Here is a 19638-nt window from a genome sequence, read left to right on the forward strand (position 1 = left end):
TGGTTCCAGGAAATCTGCTGTGTTTGGGTCTGTAGGAAATAATATATGAAAATAATTTTGCAGCATATAAGTAAATATTGCCTCTTCAAACAGAGGACCAACGTTTACTGCAGTCACACCAGCTAGTTGCTGATCCATTGTAAATTGTGTATGGTTTCAATAATTTTAATATGCATTTTTTTACTTTTCTGTCAAAGTAATTTTGAACCTTTGTTCCCCTTAAAACATTTATCCTGTGCCTTTAAATGTTTGAGCACTCCCCAATCCTCAGCACAAAGCCTCACTTTCTTGTTAGTTTCTGTTTTGTTTCCAGAACAATGTCTCAATAACAGACAGCAGTGTTTCTATGAGCTCCCCTGTGTCTGTCTCTTTCTTTTCTCAGGTGGGCATGCGCATATTCCTGGAATACCAGCACTTTCAGGAAAGGTGTAGTCTGGCTTCTGCCTAAATGGCCCTACCCTCACCGGTGTGACCTTGCACACATCACAGTGCACAGGGAACTCCAATTTCAAAAGAATGCCACTCCACCCCTATCGGCATGACAGTCACAATGGTAGGGGTGGAGGGTTGCTCTTGAAAATAGAGTCTCCCATCCGATACTGGACAAAACCATTTGTGGTTTCGTTAAAGTACAGGACGAAGGGCAAACCAGCCAAAAAGAGAACGGTTCAATGTAAAACCAGATGAGTGACGTCCCTATTCTCTGCTGGGTCCAAATATAATATATGGGCAATGTGGATCTTCTATCCCATGAGTATACGGTGCTCCATTCCCAACCAAGAAGAAGCAAAAGTAACCACAAATTAATAAATAAATAAATTAATAATAATAATAATGAAAAGAAAAGAAGTTCATCTACAAGCACGTGGTGGCAGACTGCTGCTGAATTTTGCTTTAGGTACAGGTGGAACCAGCCGGCTAGAGAAAGGGAAGTTGGACATTAAGGCCAGAACACAAGATGAGTTTTCTGATCTTGCTGTCTAGCTGCTAGAGACAGCAGTGACAATCCTGCAAGCAGCCATCTTGGCTGACCACATGCAAGCAGGCATACAGAGAGCGAGCGAGCCTGCACTAGGGAGCCTTGAGCCAGCAGAGGGAGCCTAAGTGCAGCCATAAAGGAAACATTTCTGTATTCTGAAGGATAAGTGCACAAAGAACAGAGAAAAATCAAGCACAAATAGTTCAAAACAAACAGAAAAGTTTCCTTATGGCAGCAGAGACATCCAGGGGAGTGCAAAGTCCAACAGGAGGGCAGAGATAGGGCAACTTTTGTGGCAAAGTTGGTGAATTCAACAAAAAACATGAATCATAGGTGGTGTACCTTGAACATTTTGAGCAATTTGTAGTTTGCATCTCCATTCCAGATGGACAAAGAGTTTCAACCTTGCTGACAGTGATGGGTCCAAAGGCATACAGATTGCTGTGTGGGCTATTGTCTCCAACTGTGACTAGAACTGCAATGTATGCCTCAGTTCCTGCAGCAATTCAGGAACATTTTTCTCTTATCCCATCGATTATAGCACAATCATGTCAGTTTCATCAGCGACATCAGACAAGAGGAGAGTCAGTAGCACAATTTGTGGCTGCTCTACAGAAGTTGTCAGAGCACTGTCAGTTTGGGCAAACATTAAGTGATGCCCTGGGTGATCAATTTGTCTCTGGGTTACACAACGATCAGATCCAGAACAGGTTAGATATACACCTGTAATGGATGGTCTAAACAACACTCAGTCCTGCCTTGAGTGCAGAGGACTGAACTAGATGTCCTATTGAGGGTCATTCCAATCCTGCAATAAAGGGTGGAATTTGGGAATGAATAATGTGGAAAAAGATAAGAGGACTAGTGACTCTGATGAAGACCTATACACTAAACATACTGGAAGCTGGAGTCAGAGATGGCATCTAAGTCACACAAGATCAAGGGAGTTCCCACAAGAATGGAGCTTGATACTGGAGCTGCTGTCTCACTGATTTCTGCATCTACCTCTCACCAGACTTGTCACAAGTTTCTGTGGAAGAAACAGCCACTCTTTTGAAGACTCATACCAGAGAAAAAATAATTCCAAAAGGAATAATCCAGGTGAAATATCAACTCAATTGACAGTCATTTTAACCTTGTATGTAATTGAGGGAAAGTAGCCACCCATATTTGTCAAATTTTGGATTGAGAAGCCCAAAGTGAATAGGGGAGAGATCAAGCTGCTCAAGAAAACACCTCACTTTTTTCAAGGAATACTGGAAAGACACTCCACGGTTTTTGAGAAAGAACTTGGACAGGTGAGCAACATATGCAGCTCACTGTTAAGTCTGACAGCCAGCCAAAATATTGCCAGCCCAGTGCCTTATGCTCTGAAGCCTCTTGTAGAAGCTGATTTGGCCTGTTTTATGAACATTGGACTCTTGTCACCAGTTTCATTTCCTCATCGTAATAGTGATCAAGAAGGATGGCTCTGTCTGAATTTGTGGTGATTTCAAAGTGACATTGAATCCAGCTTTATGTACAGACAAGTATACACTATCTTGTATTGAAAATTTGTTTGCTACTCTTAGTGCAGAACAGTCTTTCAGTAAATTGGACTTGTTTAATGCATACCTTTGAATGGAATTTGAACCAGCATCTTACAAATATCTCACAAGGAACATACAAAAAGGCTTGTTTTGTTACAACAGGTTGCCTTTTGGTATTACATTAGCACCTGCCCTGTTCCAGAAAACCATGGATGAGATTCTGAAGGGACCGTAAACAAAGTATGATTTTTCAAATCTTCAGTTGACTACCTTGGACAATTAATTGGTGCCCTGGGCTTAATTAAGTAAATGGCTCCACCAGAGAACATGTCACAGTTACATTCATTATTTTCAGAATTCAGAAGTTTCATACCTGTCTGTATGGTAGACATTTTACCTTGCTGACAGATAATCACCCATGACTTTCATTTTTTTGTACCAAAAAATGGAATTCCATCATTTGTGGGCATTGCTACTTTCAACTCACTCCTGTGCCATTCAATTCCATAAAGAGACTTGGCACAGCAAGGCTCATATACTGTCACACCTTCCATGTCCAAGCTTCCATCAACCCAAAGGAACTTCAGATGAACTGTTCTCTCTCAATTTGATGGATAGAATACCCATAACTAGCACAAACATCAAAAAAGATGATGTCCTAATGATGATGGGCTTTCTCTCGTGAAGGAAATGGTACTACAAGATACAGTGTTGATCGTAAGACTCCCCAGTTTACACAGTTCATCTCATGTAAACAGGTATTATCTGTGAATCACAGTTGGATCTTATGGGGAATGCGAGTAATCATTCCAAAATCACTACAATCTCAGGTTTTGGAAGCTCTTCATGAAAGTCATTTTGGCACTCTACAGATGAAGACCATAGCCCTGAGTCATGTCTGGTGGCCAGGGATCAACAGAGATATTGAGAGGAAGGTGAAGTCCTGTACTACATGTCATTAAATTTAGCATGATCCTGGCCCAGCTCATCTACACCCTTGGTCATGGCCTCAGAGTCCTTGAACATGTATTCACATGGACTTTGATGGACCAGTAGAAGGTTATATGTTTCTTTCATAGTCAGTGCCCATTTGAAATGGCCAGAAGTTTTCAGAATGACTTCTACGACAGCTACCAAGACCTCTGGACATCTTCATACCTTATTTAGCTAATTTGGCTTACCACTACAGTTGATGAATGACAATTGATCTCGATTCTGTTCTGAAGAATTTCAGAGGTTCCAGGCTTCAAATGGGATTCAGCACATAGATTCTGCTCCTTACCATCCTGCTACAAAAGGATTAGCTGAACAGTTTGTACAGACACTTAAACATGCCTTAAGAGATAAGTCTATTTTGAACCATAAAAAGAAATTGGACAATTTCTTGCTCTTCATGCTACAGGAACACACCAGATGTTACTATCCAGAAGTCACCTGCAACTCTTCTCTTGAACCAATCTTTGCATACCTGCTGGGATCTGCTATGTCCTGATGCTGCCACACATGTAGCCAATTCTGAAGCTATGCAAGTTGATCAACGGCATCAGATTCATCATTGTTCTTTTCAAGTAGGAGACTTAGTATGGACTTGCAACTATGGTTGTGGAATGAAATGGTACCTGGAGAACTTGTGAAATGCATGGGAGCTATTTTGTTCAGGGTAAAACTACCCAGTAGTGTTTTATAGAAATGGCATTTAGAACAGTTGCAGTCTCAATAGAACCGCAGACTGGAGATGTTCCAATAGAACATTCTATTCCTCCCATCTAACCTCCTCCTAATTTTGATTACCTTGTAGAAGAAACTTTGGTACCAGATCCAGTTTATTCGAGATCATATCCAGTTGATTCCTTTCCACTGACTGTTCCTGTTTTTCAGGACACCGTCACACCATCATCACCACATTATCCCAAGAGAGTGTGAAAACCAGTTGTGTCCCTGAACTTATAAATTGTTCAGTCAGCTATTCAGTTCTGCTATTATGGGGCCGAATAATCCCTTGCAATTTAAGAGTCTGTGGAAGTCCACCTGCAACTTTTAGTTAAGTAATATAGTGCTTTATGCTAGCCATATAAATGATAATGTATATATGTTTGCAAAGTTTTTTTTTAAGGAGGGTGGAAGAATGGGATGTCCTGTCCCTTTAAATGTTTGAGCACTCCCTCCTCCCCAGTGCAAAGCCTCATTTTCATGTTAGTCTGTTGCCAGAACAATAAACTCTCCACAGCAGACAGCTGTGTTTCTATCATCTCCCTCTATGTCTATGTATCTCCTTCTCTGATGGGTCCAAATAAAACAATTTTCATTACAAAGATGAGAAACGGTTATTTAAAACATTGTTTTTCATGAGGATGTATAATTTATGGATATTGTAAATACTTAAGTTGTGATTCTGCAAACACATAGACTTTTATTCTCAGTGATTCATTTAGTAGTCATTGAATTATTTTCTTTTTCTTCCACTGTTTTCCATATATCAATCCTTAAGAAAGTGAATGTTATATTCTTCACGGCCTTATAGAAATAGCATTTTTCAACTGGAAAAACTACTAGCTATTGATATAAACAGCTTGCTTGATCAAATTAGACTACAGAGAGACATTTAATTCGAAATATGCTTATTCAAATTAATAGAATGCATTTATACTTTTAAGAACAGCATTCACACTATTTCATCACTTGTGAAAAGTGACATGTGAAAAGATGCTTGCTTGTCTGGTAAGGAAACAGAGCAGCCAGGTAAAAAGCTGAGCTGGCAATCCAATCAGTTAAACAACTGGGTCAGCAATCCAGTCATGTAAACAACTAAGTTAGCAAACTAATGGTAGTGCTAGGCAGAAAAAGTGTTTATGCAATATATAATGAATAACTTTGTAATAGTGTACTTAAAATGAGCACCTGAATATGGTGTCGCACTTGCATTTAACCCTATACTGTGCCCTATTTCAGTGGACTGATCACTCACTGAAGCAGCAGATAAACAACATACTTCTTCAGCTCAAGAATATATCTATGAACCTGTGGCATTCTGGGTGGTGGGAACAAGGCACGCATTCTAGCACAATGTACTACTTGATCTGCTCTTTGCTCTCTGCAGCTGTTCCTTGGTTACTGCGTCTGTTTAGGCTATTTCCAAGGCATACAATGTTCCTGCATTCCAGCAATTTTTACTAGTTATCTTGTCGTAGTTTTCAGCTTCTGTGTTTGGCTCCTAGTCTGGTATTTGTCAGCTGCCACAAGCACCATGTGGAAAGCTGCTTCCTCCTGTGATTTTTTACATGGTGTTTTTGTCATTAATTTAAAAAAAAACACACATTTTTTATTTACTGTATCAGTACCATAGACTGGGGAAATTTGTGCCTCCCCAAACAGCTAGATGTGGCCCCACTCATGCTCCGCCCCCAGGCTCTCCATTGCGTCTGACTCTGCACCCTGAGGGGTGGCCCCGGCTTGGGCTGAGGCCACACCGCCTGCCCTCCCAGCGCTCCAAGGCTGCAGCCACATGCCGCTGGCCTTCCCAGCACTCTGGGGCTGGAGGGGCTAGCCTGGGGCAGGGGCTGGTGGCCATGGAGTCGGGGGGCCTCTGGGCTCTGGCAAGGGGTGCGTGCAGAAGGGGCGGGGCCTCAGGCGGAAAGAGTTCACCTACCGCCCATGGCAAGAATCGAGTGTCTCCTGGTTTGTTTATGTAATACATGGCTGTTATGTGGTGTGTGAGGTTTTGAACTATTGAGTTTTGGAGAACAGTGTAGTGGTACTAGGATTTTAATGAAATAATTAAAATACAGACCCAGTTAATCAAATGAGCTAAGTAGTCTGCTAGAAGTAGAAGTTGACCCTTGTCTTTGTTTTAATGAAGTATAACTCTTAGAATATTTCTTTATAGCTTCCCACTTTTCTGTTCCACCTTACAATTTACCTTAGACTCCATTTACTTAGCTTATTCCCCTTCCTACACTAAATACAGTGTCAATATTTTTCTGACACAGGTTCAGAAATGATTCTTAAGTCATGGCACTTAGCAGCTTTGGAATAACACTACTATCCCAAATTAATCTTGTACTCATTAAACTTGGGGAGGGGTAGTGTCTATCTAGGAAAACAGTAACACTCTCTCTCTCTCTCTCTAATGGAATGTTGGATAATTCTAACATAGAATTGGGTAATCTGAATTCTATAAAAAAGCTATCTCACATAATGTTTTTCTTACAGTCTGTAACTCACATGATTGCTCTTAGTTGAGAACTAGTCATATAGTTTAAGGTCAGAAGGGGCAACTAGATCATCTAGTCTGCCCTCCTATATATTACAGGCCACCAACACCACTCAGCACCCACACACTAACCCCAACAAAGGAAATTAGTCCCAAGTGAATGAGATCTGCAGGAGACTAGACTATTATATGCCACAGACAGGGAATGCAAAGGACCAGGTGCACTAGTTTCAATGTTGCAAATAACTTGAGCTCATTTTGCATGTGTAGAGCTAGACTGTCTCTTTTCTCTCTTAGCTGTAGGCTTCAGGTTTAGCTTAGCTGAGGGTCTGAGTCTTTCACTTCTCCTTCTCTGGAGGGCAGGTCCAGGGAAGAGAGCAGATAGATACAACTTCATTGTTGTGAGAGAGTCCACCCTTTGTGTCTGTACGATTAGAGTCTTTTATAGGGTTTAGTGCCCCCTTCTCTTGGCCTCAATGACTATCCTTATCCAATAGGATTTCTAGCATGTTGGCTATGTGGATCAATAATTTGGTGACTCAGGTCACTGTAGAAGATTCCAGTCTGAAGTGGACATTTTCTTCCAAATTCCATTGGTGACCACAGGCATATATCCTCTTCATAAGTAGTACATGTGAGAGGCCCATGCAAGAAGGAGTTGGCAATAGATTTCCATCTAATGGAATAAGGACCATTCTCACTTTGCTAAGTATAATTAAAGGTTCATCACCAATTACAGTTTCACACATTTCCACTCATTCCTTGTAATAGTTGGTAAGTATGTCAAGCCCAGGATGGAGCATAACCTACTCCAGTGCCTTCTCACCTCAAGTCAAAGCTGCTTTAGCATTCCTCATGAATACTACACCTCAGTTAGCATTTGATCAAATAAAAGTTATTCAGGTCCAAACTCAAATCTGGCCCTTGTTTCCTACAGCAGGTAGGAACATAACATGTGACAGTCTGATGGCTGTAAGCTACATGATGCTAACATGTAATTTCATGTCATCTAGGGATCAAATTCCTTTAATTTTTAAGGTGTTGCAAATGAGCTCCCCAACCTGTCCATGATTAGTGTGTATGTCAGGGACGGAACTGAAAAGGGAACCCTTTTTCACGTGCTTCTGTGTTCAAGACACCAAGCCAAGACCTTCCTCTCTATCAAATGTCTTATTGAATAACATACTGATTATGTTGAGCAGAGTTGAAGGAGCTGCAGGTGAAGTCTGGCAAGCAGCTTGTGTGTCATGCATGCAAACTGACCTCTTATATAACAGTACAAGACACATCTGGAGAATGAGTGCATGTAGCAACTGGAACCTGCCCTCAGGCAGGTATGCTTTTTCTGTTATGGAGTTGATCAATGCACCCAGGAACTCTTTCTCATTTACAGAGGATGAGCGATGATTTTTCCTAGTTCATTATGAGGTGTATCTAGAAAGAGTACATTCCAGGCTTGCTGTTTTCTCACTCTGTATTTTGCCTCTGATCAGCCAGACATCCAACCAGAGGTACATTGAGTGCCCTGTCTTCTCAGGAGGGCTACTAACACCACTAGGCATTTTGTGAAGACTCTTGGTGGACATTCCAAATGGAAATACATTGTACTGGTAATGATTTGGTTTCACCATGAATCTCAAGTATTTCCTGTGGGCTGGATGGATGGCTATATGAAAGCATGCATCTTGCAAGTAGAGAGTTGTGAACATAAAGGGCTGGAATGATGGAGGCAAGCATTACCATCCTGAATCTGAGGTTCACATATGTGTTTGTTCAGTCTCTTCACTCTAGAATAGCACAAAGAACCCCTTTTTTCTTCAGGTTAAGGAAATATCAGGAGTAGAAGCCTCTTCTGTTGCTTCTAGATGGAGAAACGAGCCCATTTTTTTGTAATAGGCTCTCATGAAAAGACCCCTGAAGAGGAATGGGATGGGGAGGGTGTGGAAATGAAGGGGATAGCTGTGTTCTACACACATTTGTCCAAGGTGATATCAAACTAAGCCTGATGGAATGAGCAAGGCGGCTCCCAAAGATGGGTATTGGCTCCTGATGAATTCTGATGTGTCTCTTGACATTCCTGTCAAATTTACTACCTGGTAGATGGAGTGGTATGGGCAATGGAGGAGGGGGATGATGAGTGCCTTTGGTATTGCAATCATTTTCACAGCAGGTACTCTACAGTTGTCTACTCTGAGAATAGAAAAGAGCTTGCTGCCTCTGTTTGGGCTGATATTTATAGGGCAGCTTTCAGTAGGTAGTCGGTGTATAAATCTCTCGTGAATTAAGCTCTCCACAGGCTTGGCAGTTTGGTAGGATTTTGGTGTTTAAACAAAAGTGTAACTGCATGCCAGATGATTTTTATCAAATTTCTCCAGCACAATTTAAAGGTATATTATTGGTGTAAGATTTTTTTTACAGGATGAATCATAGTTTAGCAATAAGGCATTCAATGTTGTGATAAATTTTGGAAACTGCCACTACTTACCATCACAAACAGGCTGTAAACCAGACCAAGAACCATTAAGCAAGCATGTTCGTTCTGCAGATCCTCTCAGTTGATAACCCATTTCACAGGAGAAACGTAGTAGACTTTTTATTTTGAATTCATCCCCGAGTCTCAACCCATGAGGTGGTACACCTGGATCATCACAATATCCAGGACTATTTCCTGTAAAACATAATGCAGTAGAATTACTGGAAAGTTATATTTCACTGTACATATAGTAAGAGTTACACTACCAGCTAGATTTGTTTCTGTTTTAATTAATAAGTTTGCTTCTAGTCTGGGAGATTGAAAGAAAAAAAGTAACTTCTCTATCTACATCTGAATCCAATAAGACTTAATTAAAGCTCACAAAGTGATAAAAAATGAGTGATAGAAGACAAATATTAATATTGAAAACATTCTATCTTGTTGATCAATTATTTCTTTAGCATGTATAACTTTTTATATTTGCTCAGTTTTATTGTTCTACATTTTGGCTGCTATTAATTTATAACAATAAAAGTAAGATAACAGCAGAATTGGAGAGAGGTTTGGTTACATATGTAGTGGAGAATAGCTGATATATATATATATATATAGCCTCATTTATATATCCACTAGTGACTAGACTGTGCCTAACCCTATGTAGACAAGGAAGGGAATGGACACATGGAGCCTTCCCCACCTCACTTTGCACTCCTGTGCAGGGGCCAGTCACAATTCCAATGGAGAGAGAAGGCAGTGCACTTACGCTAGACTTCAAAGAGGGTGGTGTATGGTGATGGCTGTACTGCATCAGCCAACCAGTTTGTCAAACATGAAGAGACGCACACACCCTTTCAAAGAATAGCAAAGCTGCCATGACCGCATGTTCTCTCCAGGAGCCCCAAGAAGGAATACTGTTGGAGGAGCCAGAATACCCCTGAGCATTTCACTTTTTGTAACCTCTGAATCAACCCTTCAGTGTAGGCCAAGTCTGAAAGCCACAATCTGGTCCAAAATAAACAATAAAAGGAAACACGACAAGAGTTACAACAGTCATGCTTAAGTTACACTATGTCTGTGTTGTGAGAAACAAGTTTGATGGCCAAGTGTCATTAAGCACCCAAAAATGCAGGAGACAGTATCTCAGTCTTTACTGAAAAGTTCTTTCAAAATTAGCAGGAAATGATAAATTTGCTAGATTTTTTACAATACATTTTGGAATTTAAAATTATATCCCTCCTATAAAAATCAATGGGATGGTTCACAGAAACTTTTAGCAAGATTATCATTTTCTACAAAATTGCATGTGTGTCTATATATATATATATATAAATTATTATCTTTTATCTTAATATATATATTAAAAGTAGAGTCTTTATAATACAATTGAACATCTATTGAATCCTTTTGGTTTCATCTGTATTATTTTCTATAACATTCATTGTTCCATCATGGAACCTGTTCACACACTGGGTGAAATCATCATTTGACTTAAGTCAGTGACAAAACTCCCACTGGCATTATTTGGCCCAGGATTTCACGCGCTGACTTTAAGGCTTGCTGAGGGCATGGAGACATACCATGAGCTATGTGGTATGTGGAAAATAGACATCCAAAACAAGGACCTGATCCACTGAGATGCTAGGCACCCTCAATTCCCACTGAACTCAATGGAAGCTAAGGGCCTGTTGAATATCTTGCTGGATCAGACTCCAATTATGTGTTATGTATATGTCACATATGTTACAGAAAAAATAAAACAAAACAAAAAGCATACCTGACTTAGAAACATATTACAGGGCTTCAAGAATTCTACTCGGACTGTTTTTCACATCCCTCCAATAATAAAATGAATCAGATGTCTTAGTTGTTATGGGCCCAATCCTGCTTTCATTAAAGTGATGAGTGTAAAATCTCATATACTGCTTATTAATATAGATGGCTTCTGGTACAACTAAGAATACATACACTGTCTATGTATTTTTTATTATGTTTTTAAATCAAGCCACTACAGATACATTTTCTCCTTCTTCTCCAAATATGGAATTCTCTCACCAAAAACTTCCCTGGCTCAAGTATTAAGATAGAAAACACAATTCTATTTCCATAACAATTTTTTAATTAGACTAATTTGTTTTTTAAATCAGATTTGATTATCATAAGGCCCTTCTGGCCTTAGAATCTATGAATCCATAAAATATATTATGATTTTGAGGTCCCGTATTGCAAGGCCCTGAAGGTATAGAAACTGAAACTTCCTACCAATGTAATCAGAATGTAACCTTCTCACCGCAGGTTTGGCCTCTTTACATCAGGTAAAATGACCCAAACAGCATAGCGGGGCTATAAAAGACCCACTTCTGGCTGAGACAAAATCCCACAGCATAGACGCTGGAAGGGAAGAGGGTATGTAATCGTAGGTGGTTTACCATTTAGTATCCTTGCTGTTATGGTTTTGTGTCAGATATGTTGTGTGTGTGGTAGCCTTAATGTTCACAAAAAATGGTGTATAAATAAAAATGAGCATAGGTGTAAATGGAAAGCAGAACTGTGCAAGTGTGTAAATACTATTTTGTTATGTCATTTTATGTAGCATCGTACTGAACATACTACAAAGAAGAAGGCTACCTACATAGTGACAAACTGACTGAGGGCAAACGTATCAGCATGTTTGAATAAAGAGCTGCAACTGAAATGAGTCCATACTCAAGGAAACAAAATAAAGCTGGAACAAAAAATGTATTTGTCTGGAGTTAAAAAAAATGCTACTTGGGTACAGTTTTAATCATTTTAATTACAAGGTCACATTCACATGATGGTACATACAACTACCTGAACAGTGAGGGAGAGTTCCACTCCAGTGGCTATCTTCTTGGCACACTCTAGTAGAATTTCCTATGAGAGTTCGACTTGCTGTGCAAGAATAGTGAACTATAGATCCATATGTGAATTTATCTCCTGAAAGAACTGCATTGGCAGGAACTCCAGGATGTCCACAAGAAATGGCTACAAAGAGGAAAGAAAAACATTAATATCATATGGCTGTTCATTTTCAGATCACAAACATCTGTGACAGACTTCTAAATATGAAGTCAGCTCTACACAAAATAAACATAGTTGGGTTGTGGCTGTGGTTGATTTATTTGTCTTTGATAAGGTTAAGGTCAAGAACTACACTCTAAACTCATTTCTTTGGCTTAGCTTTCCCACAGTAATTTCTGCCACATCCAAGCCCCCACCTACCCTTATTAAATCTTATAAACTGGATACACTGTATCTGCCACAGACAGGAAAACAAGTCAGTGAGATTTTTAATCTTTATTTCTATTTTTAAATACATGGGAGGTGATCAGATACTACAATGATGGGGAGAATCTTAATAAATAAGTAGAAGATAGACAAAAAGTACAAAAATATGAATAATTACGCCTGAAATTTTATCAGAGAAATTCATAGAGGGCAGTGAATGATAGGAAAATATATTTATGATCATTTTGGTGAATTATGAATTGCACATATTTACTTTTTATTTTGGGTTTTGAAAAAAAAAATCATACAGGCAAAGTTTTGTTTGTTCAAATGTTCCTTAAAAAAAGGCAAGAGTTGAGATTTGTTTAATCAGGAAACAAAATTCATTTCATTATTAAAGGAAATTCATAGCTAGAATTTTTTTTTAAAACAGTTAGGTCTTCCAATCAGGGAAAAGAAATGAAGGGAAATTCTACATCATGTAAGTAAACAGTCACAAAATTCAAATGTTTTATATATATATATATATATATATATATATATATATATATATATATATATATATATATTATTTAATCAAAAAATGTTGAATCATGAGCAAAGTTCTAACAACTCTGGAGAACCTGGGAAAGAAAGAAAGGCTACTTTCATCGAACAGCATGTAATGGCCATGATGTAAAGGAAAATTGAAATATAATTTTAAAAAAGTCATTCACAAGTACTGTTTTACACTGAAAGTAATACTCTCTTTCTATTTTTACTGCTAAACTGAGAATTTTTAACAAAAAAGTTTCTATATTGGGTTAGATGTTTATGACCCTATCCAAGCACTTTTTAAAAAAAAGTTTTATACTTGGAGTAAGAGAGTGGAACAATGTATGATCCCTTTGAGGAATTAAACTCTCTCATCATGTTTGGAAATCTGCTTCAGAATTCAAATATCAAAGAGCCAGATCTTATAGTCCCCAATGAAAAACTCTCATTCAATTGAGAACAGAATGTGAGATTTGTCCTATAGACAGCTCAAAAGGATTTGTGTATCTCAGGAAAATAAAATGGGTAGATCTGAATTATAGTGCAACAGAGACAGTAAACAGTGCCAATTTCTGCTCTCCACTGCACAGAGAACAAAATTTGTCCTGGTCTGTGGAATTTCCCTGGTGTCATATTTTTCGTAGCTGACGGGGGAATCATAGACAGTGAGAGGTGGGGTAGGGCCACAAAGGTCTGTATATAATTTTCATTATGTTGTGCATAAAAGTGCGAATGTGTGCTTGGGTGTATAAAGTATTCTTGCCAGTGGTTTACTTTTAAACACTGTCTAAACATACAGTATCTATACTTTTCTTTAATATTGGTAATCTCAATGAACCTGATTTTCAGAATTACTGAGCACCTTCAGCTTGTATCTACTTCCACTGGAAATATGAGTGCTCTGTACTTCTGAAAATCAAGCCGAGAGTGCCTCACTCGCCACATATTGGTTATGGAAGGAAGTAGAATGAGAAAGAAAGAAAGAAAGAAAGAAAGAAAACAAAATCACAGGTTTTACAGGACAAGACTGCTAATCTGGTTCAATCTGATTAACTGAACTGGTTGGTATATAGGTGTGCACTAGTACAATAAAACAGAAAGTAAACCATGGAATATATCATCAGTGAAAACAATACAACCATTTAGTGAGCATGGAAATTAAAATATTTTTGTGAACTGTTCATATTCCCCTAATTGTCATACTAATTCAGAAACCTGATGTCAGAAAGTGAATGGGGACCAATCAAAAGGAAAATGAAAGCTAGTTAAATTGTTCATTTCTACAGATGTGAAAGTCACTAAGATGACCATAAAAACCAGAACTCACCAGAAATCTTTCTGAAAATAAATAAATGAAGTGGTGTTATTGGAACCTTCCTCCTAAACAAATTATCCTGTGCAAAGCTGCCCCTTCATCTCTTTCCACACGTGCACTAGCAGATAATAAAGACTAGGATGATTCTTCATTAAAAAAAACCTAGCACTCTGATGACCACGAATGGTTTTAGATTATTAACCAAAATAACATGTAATTCAAATATAATAATTTCAAATTTTCCCTGGGTATTTCTGGATATCAAAAGGACAACAAAAGGCAAAACTGTCTTTTTTAAATTGACTGACAGCATTTAAAATTATAGCTCCATTTGATCTAAAATACATTTAAATTTTACAAGGGTTGTGAGCCATCTTAGTTTTAGTGGAGTCTCAATAAATGAGACAGTTCAGTTCAAGAAAAGTTCCCAGATACATGTGGTGAGGCGTTAGCTGATGTTTCTGCCCTTTCTGACAGAGGAGCATGTCAATTCAATTTAATGAATACTTACGCAAACATTTGGGTAGTGACCTATCCCACAAGCCATTAGCCTTACAAGTCAAAGCAGATGAGCCCAAGATGTAAAATCCCTTCTTACAATGGTACACCACACTGATTCCATACTTGAAACTTTCAGGGTAATTCTGCTGCCCATGACGAATAGCATTTTCCACAAAGCCTGGATCAGAACAGTTCACCACTACAAGACAAACATGTTTGTCACCAACTTTGTAAACACAATATCATGAATACATGAAAACAGATCAAGAGAGAATACTCCACATTTCTTCACTAATGGCTCATGAGCAGGACCTGTGGTTATGGACCTCTGATTTTGGCTTAATTTTAGGACTCCTTACATATTAGGGGTTTTTTCGAAGTGTCGAGCCCTTTTTGATGTAGAGATACCATCCAAAGAGTAAGCATTCTTTTCCTAAAAAAATCCTAGCCTCTATAAGAGTCTGTCAGGGCTGGCCTTTCAGACCCGTGAAGAATGTGTGTGCCCTGACAAATTTTTGGACTCCCCTGACTAATTTGCAGCTCTGGTGATCATATGGAGCTCTAAGGCTGCAGCAAGTTCCTTCCTGATTTTTGTCCTGTAGCTGCACTCTAAGCATTGCTTCTGGCCGCAAGAGGAGCATCTCAATGAAGGAGCTAACTTTGTTGTAACCCTTGGAGAACTGAGAATGAAAACAATTTTCAAATGTTGGCAACTCTGCATTGACCTAGTACAAACTGCTGGGCTCCAATTCTCCTATCAGGTCTTTAAAAAGCTGGTGGTGGCCTAAGTGTTCCCCATATCTGCCCCTTCCACCAGTGAGGTTCCAGGTTCTAGCTGCACAGCTACTCAAAACACTGTTGTTTCTCTAGCCACAAGTACAGGTTCTTAGCCTGTAAATCACCTATAATTCATCTGTGAGGTCTGTAGCGCAATCTTGATTGATGTAGAACTGAGACAAAGCAAGGCCATTTTCACAGCGACTTGTGCCTCTACAGTAGCTCTGTGCCCCCTAAAGCTCTGTGAAGGTTCCCCAGTGGCACTGTTCTTATGGAATACAATGCATATAAATTATGGGTGTTACTACACTATGTATGGAAGGCTGCAGCAGATGCTCCCACCATACGGGGTCAGGTCTGCTTACTAGTGTGGTGGAGAGAGGATCAAAAGCGACTCCTTCAACCCATTCCACTGGAGTGACAAGTGCTGCTGTAGATACAAACTCTGCACATTCTTCTGCTCCTTTACAACAAAGATTGTTATAGTGCTTATCTGCTGTGCATGGGACCATGAGGTGTAAATGCTCCTTGCTTCCTCTCCTCACTTAAGCACCTGGCACAGGGCTGGGCACAATCTGGCCCTGAGTATGTTGTTTTAATATTAAATCAATGAAACCAATGAACCCACACTTCAATTTAAACAGCCCAGAACCTTTTTCTCATTTTGACTTTCCTGTAATGTGCACACAAACAGCCTATAATAATAAAAAAGAAAATACATTTCTCACTATCAATACATAGAAGGAAAAAATATATGATTATTGGGAAATGCAGTACTTTATGTGGGAGACATCTCTCTTTTTAAAATGTATATCCCCAATCCTTACTCTTTGAGCTAATCCTCCTTTTATATATATAGCAGAGGCTCTTTTCCATTGGTAGAAGCAAGATCGTGATGCTGAGACTGAAATCTCCATGGTAAAATCTTGACAGTGATGTCTATTCTTCTTGCAGCGTACACCACAAGTGTGGTGAAAAGCTGTTATAAATGCCATCCTCTGCTCCTCTCATCTCTTCACCACAGATGTAAACAAGGACAGCGGAAAAGTTTTAGAAAATCAAGTTAGTCTACATGTAAAATAACCCACTGTTTTGGTATATGTGGAGTAGGACAGATTCCTTAGTGATTTCTAGTAGTAAGTTTTCGCATTTTACTAATGTGCAATTGTGAATACACAAAGAGGACTTATTATCAATCCATTTTTTAAAAAGTGAAATTCTCTCATAGAGATTACTAAAGAGGAAAAACATGAATATATTTATTATCAGACAATCAGTCTTTGCAAATGTTCACTCATTAGTATTCTCTTTGAAGGAATTTTATTTAGTGAGGAAGGGAAGTAACTGGAAATTAAGGAACCTGCAGTATTCTAATACTTCATTTTTGGTTGACAGTAACAGAATTATACTTGTTTTTACTGATCTATTTTTTAAACCAGAATTTTAATGTCATGAAATGTCTATGGCCTCATTCTGTAATGGGCTCTGTGCGGGCACATACCTGTGCAGAGCCCCATTGACTTTAAAGGAAACTGGGATTCCACTTAGATGCAGGGGTTTGCCCATGCAGAGCTCATTTGAAGATCAGGGACTATATTTGAAAATAATGTGGCTCGGCCTAAAGCAAATCTGCCTATAATCTACTGAAATATTGACATCTTACTCATGTGGGTTATTAAAAAAGAAAGCTAGTTAGAGCATTCATAATGTAATTATGGGGCACAGTAGGATCAAATTAAGTGGTGCTAAGATACTATGGTGATGAACATGGTATGGGATCCTTTATACAATAGACCTGGTTTAGTGAAGAGTCCTGATTTTCTTGGGAGTAAACTTCACATTCTCCAGACTCAAATTACACCTTCCTGTGTGCTGTGGTGAGTCTTTCCTAAATCAGTCACTCAGAGGGTAGGGGACTTTCATAGCACTTTGTCTCCGGTTCCATGGAACAAACCGGAAGTTTTGTCCCCAAACCTCACAGATCTTGGAGAGCTGTCAAAGGAGACAATGGGCCATCCATTTGGATGCCCTGCGCCTCTGCACTTACTGTAGGGTACCTTGTAAAATCCTGCATCTTGTGATCTACACTTAAACTTCTCCTGATCATAGAACAATTCCCTCCCTTAAAGTAGGACTCTCCAGTGTGGAGGGGCTCTGCTACAAATTGTAATGCAGCCTGAGGCACCATTAACCTCATAGTGCATTTAATGCTGGTATTGGGGGAGCTTTTAAAAGACATGGGGCAGAGGAGAACAGACAGTTTATGCTGCTCCTCTCAAAAGTATCCCACATATAATTTTAATGTTTGGGTTTGGTTTTTTTAACAACCCTAGTGCAAGCCAAGGGAAAAGACTTCATCCTTCTCCATAAAACAAAAAAGGATATTTAAATCTTCTTCCTTTTCCCGTATAGCATTTTCCCTGGTGAGGGTTGCAGTGGCAGCATGGGGAGTAGGGAAGATGAGACCTCCTTTTCCTCTGCAACAGGTTCCACCTCCTCCTGAGGGATTCCCCAGTGTTCCCAGGCCAGCTGGGATATACAATCCCTCCAGCATGTCCTGAGTTGGCCCTGGAGCCTCCTCCCAATGAGACATGCCTGGTAGAGTTCCAAAGAAAGCCTCCCAATTGGCATCCTTATCAGGTGCCCGAACCACCTCAACTGGCTCCTCTCAATCCAGAGTAGCAGCGGCTCTACGCCAAGGGTCTCCCAAATAGCTAAGCCCTTCACCCTATCTCAGAGAGTAAGGCCAGCCACCCAGTGGAGAACCCTTATTTCCGTCGCTTGTACCCATGATCTCTCCTTTTGGTCACTACCCAAAGTTCATGACCATAGGGGATGACAGGACCTAGACTGACCTGTAAACTGAGAGCTTCATTCAAGAACTCAGCTTCCACTTCACCTTCATGGACCAGTGCAGCGCCTGCATCACTGCTGCTGCTCTTGTCATTATGGAGGGGCTCTTGTCATGGTGGAGGACCCTTCATATCCCAGTCTATTTATCTTAGGCACTCATATGGCCCCCACCACAGTAGTGTCTGTATACTGTCTCAGTCTATAATATATTTATCCTCACAATACCTCAGTAAGATAGGGAAGTCCTATTATTATAGATAGGTAACTGAGATACAGAGATAACTATGTGCCTCAAAGGTATGAAAAATCCACACCTCTTAGTAAAGCAGGTAAACTGACCCAACCTCTGGTGTAGACAGCACTAGGTTGATGGGAGAATTCTCCCGTTGACCTAGCTACTGCCTCTTGCGGATGTGGAGTCCCTGCACCGATGGGAGAACCCCTCCCGTTGGCATAAGTAGTGTCTTAACTGAAAGGGTACAGTGGAATTACTGCACCATTTTAAGTGTAGAAAGTCCTAAGTGATTTACCCAAGGTGACACAAAAAGTCTAAGGCACAGCAGAAAAATAAGTCTGGCTAAGTCAGAGGCTAGTGCCCTGACCACTGAACCATCCTTACAATGATTACATTCTGAAAAGTTACTATGGCAAAATAGCACTTTTTTACCCAAAAGTTATCTACTTATTTTAGTACCAAAACTTCATTCATTACTATTAACAGCAGTTCTTACTTTTAATGATTCCTTAAGATGGCATGTGTGCAGGGGCTGGTTCACTATTTGTGTTACAACAATTTTATGTGTTAGTGTAACTCCTTGGAAATCACTAGTGTTCAAATAACATAAAACTGGAGCAAGGCAGTCTTGAATCAGGATCAGTTTCTTTCTGGAAGTAGATTTAGGACTTCCCTGCAGTAGAAAGCTTGCACTGGGGTAACTAAAATCCATCAAGTTACACTGTGGCAAATCCCTAAAATGGATACATATAAATGAGTTTAAATTTTGAATAAACAATTTATCTTAATAGGATTACTGTGTTGACTTAAATTGATTTAAGTGCAATTTAAACCAGTTTATGTGAGTCGACTTTAAGGTCGGCACCATTATATCTAGATTACTGTAGATGTAATGTAGATGGGGCCTTACACTTTTTTCCCATGCAAAAATCACAAAATTCATATAACTTGTCTGCCAGTTAAACTCAGTTTCTTGCCAACTCTGT

At 39.4% G+C, this 19638-nt stretch overlaps 1 protein-coding gene across 2 annotated transcripts in view; it reads right to left on the bottom strand.

Moving 5' to 3' along the window:
• CSMD1 (CUB and Sushi multiple domains 1) overlaps positions 1–19638 on the bottom strand; it is a 2003711-nt gene that overhangs the window by 52948 nt on the left and 1931125 nt on the right. For both annotated transcript variants that reach the window (XM_073336216.2, XM_073336215.2), the window contains exons 55-57: positions 14798–14986; positions 12021–12194; positions 9204–9386 (exon numbers count right to left, since the gene is read on the bottom strand). In XM_073336216.2, coding sequence (XP_073192317.1) covers positions 9204–9386; positions 12021–12194; positions 14798–14986 — 546 coding nt within the window. The remainder of the gene's footprint in view (positions 1–9203; positions 9387–12020; positions 12195–14797; positions 14987–19638) is intronic.

Source organism: Lepidochelys kempii, chromosome 3 (genome assembly GCF_965140285.1).
Source record: "Lepidochelys kempii isolate rLepKem1 chromosome 3, rLepKem1.hap1, whole genome shotgun sequence".
Lineage (NCBI taxonomy): Eukaryota > Metazoa > Chordata > Testudines > Cheloniidae > Lepidochelys > Lepidochelys kempii.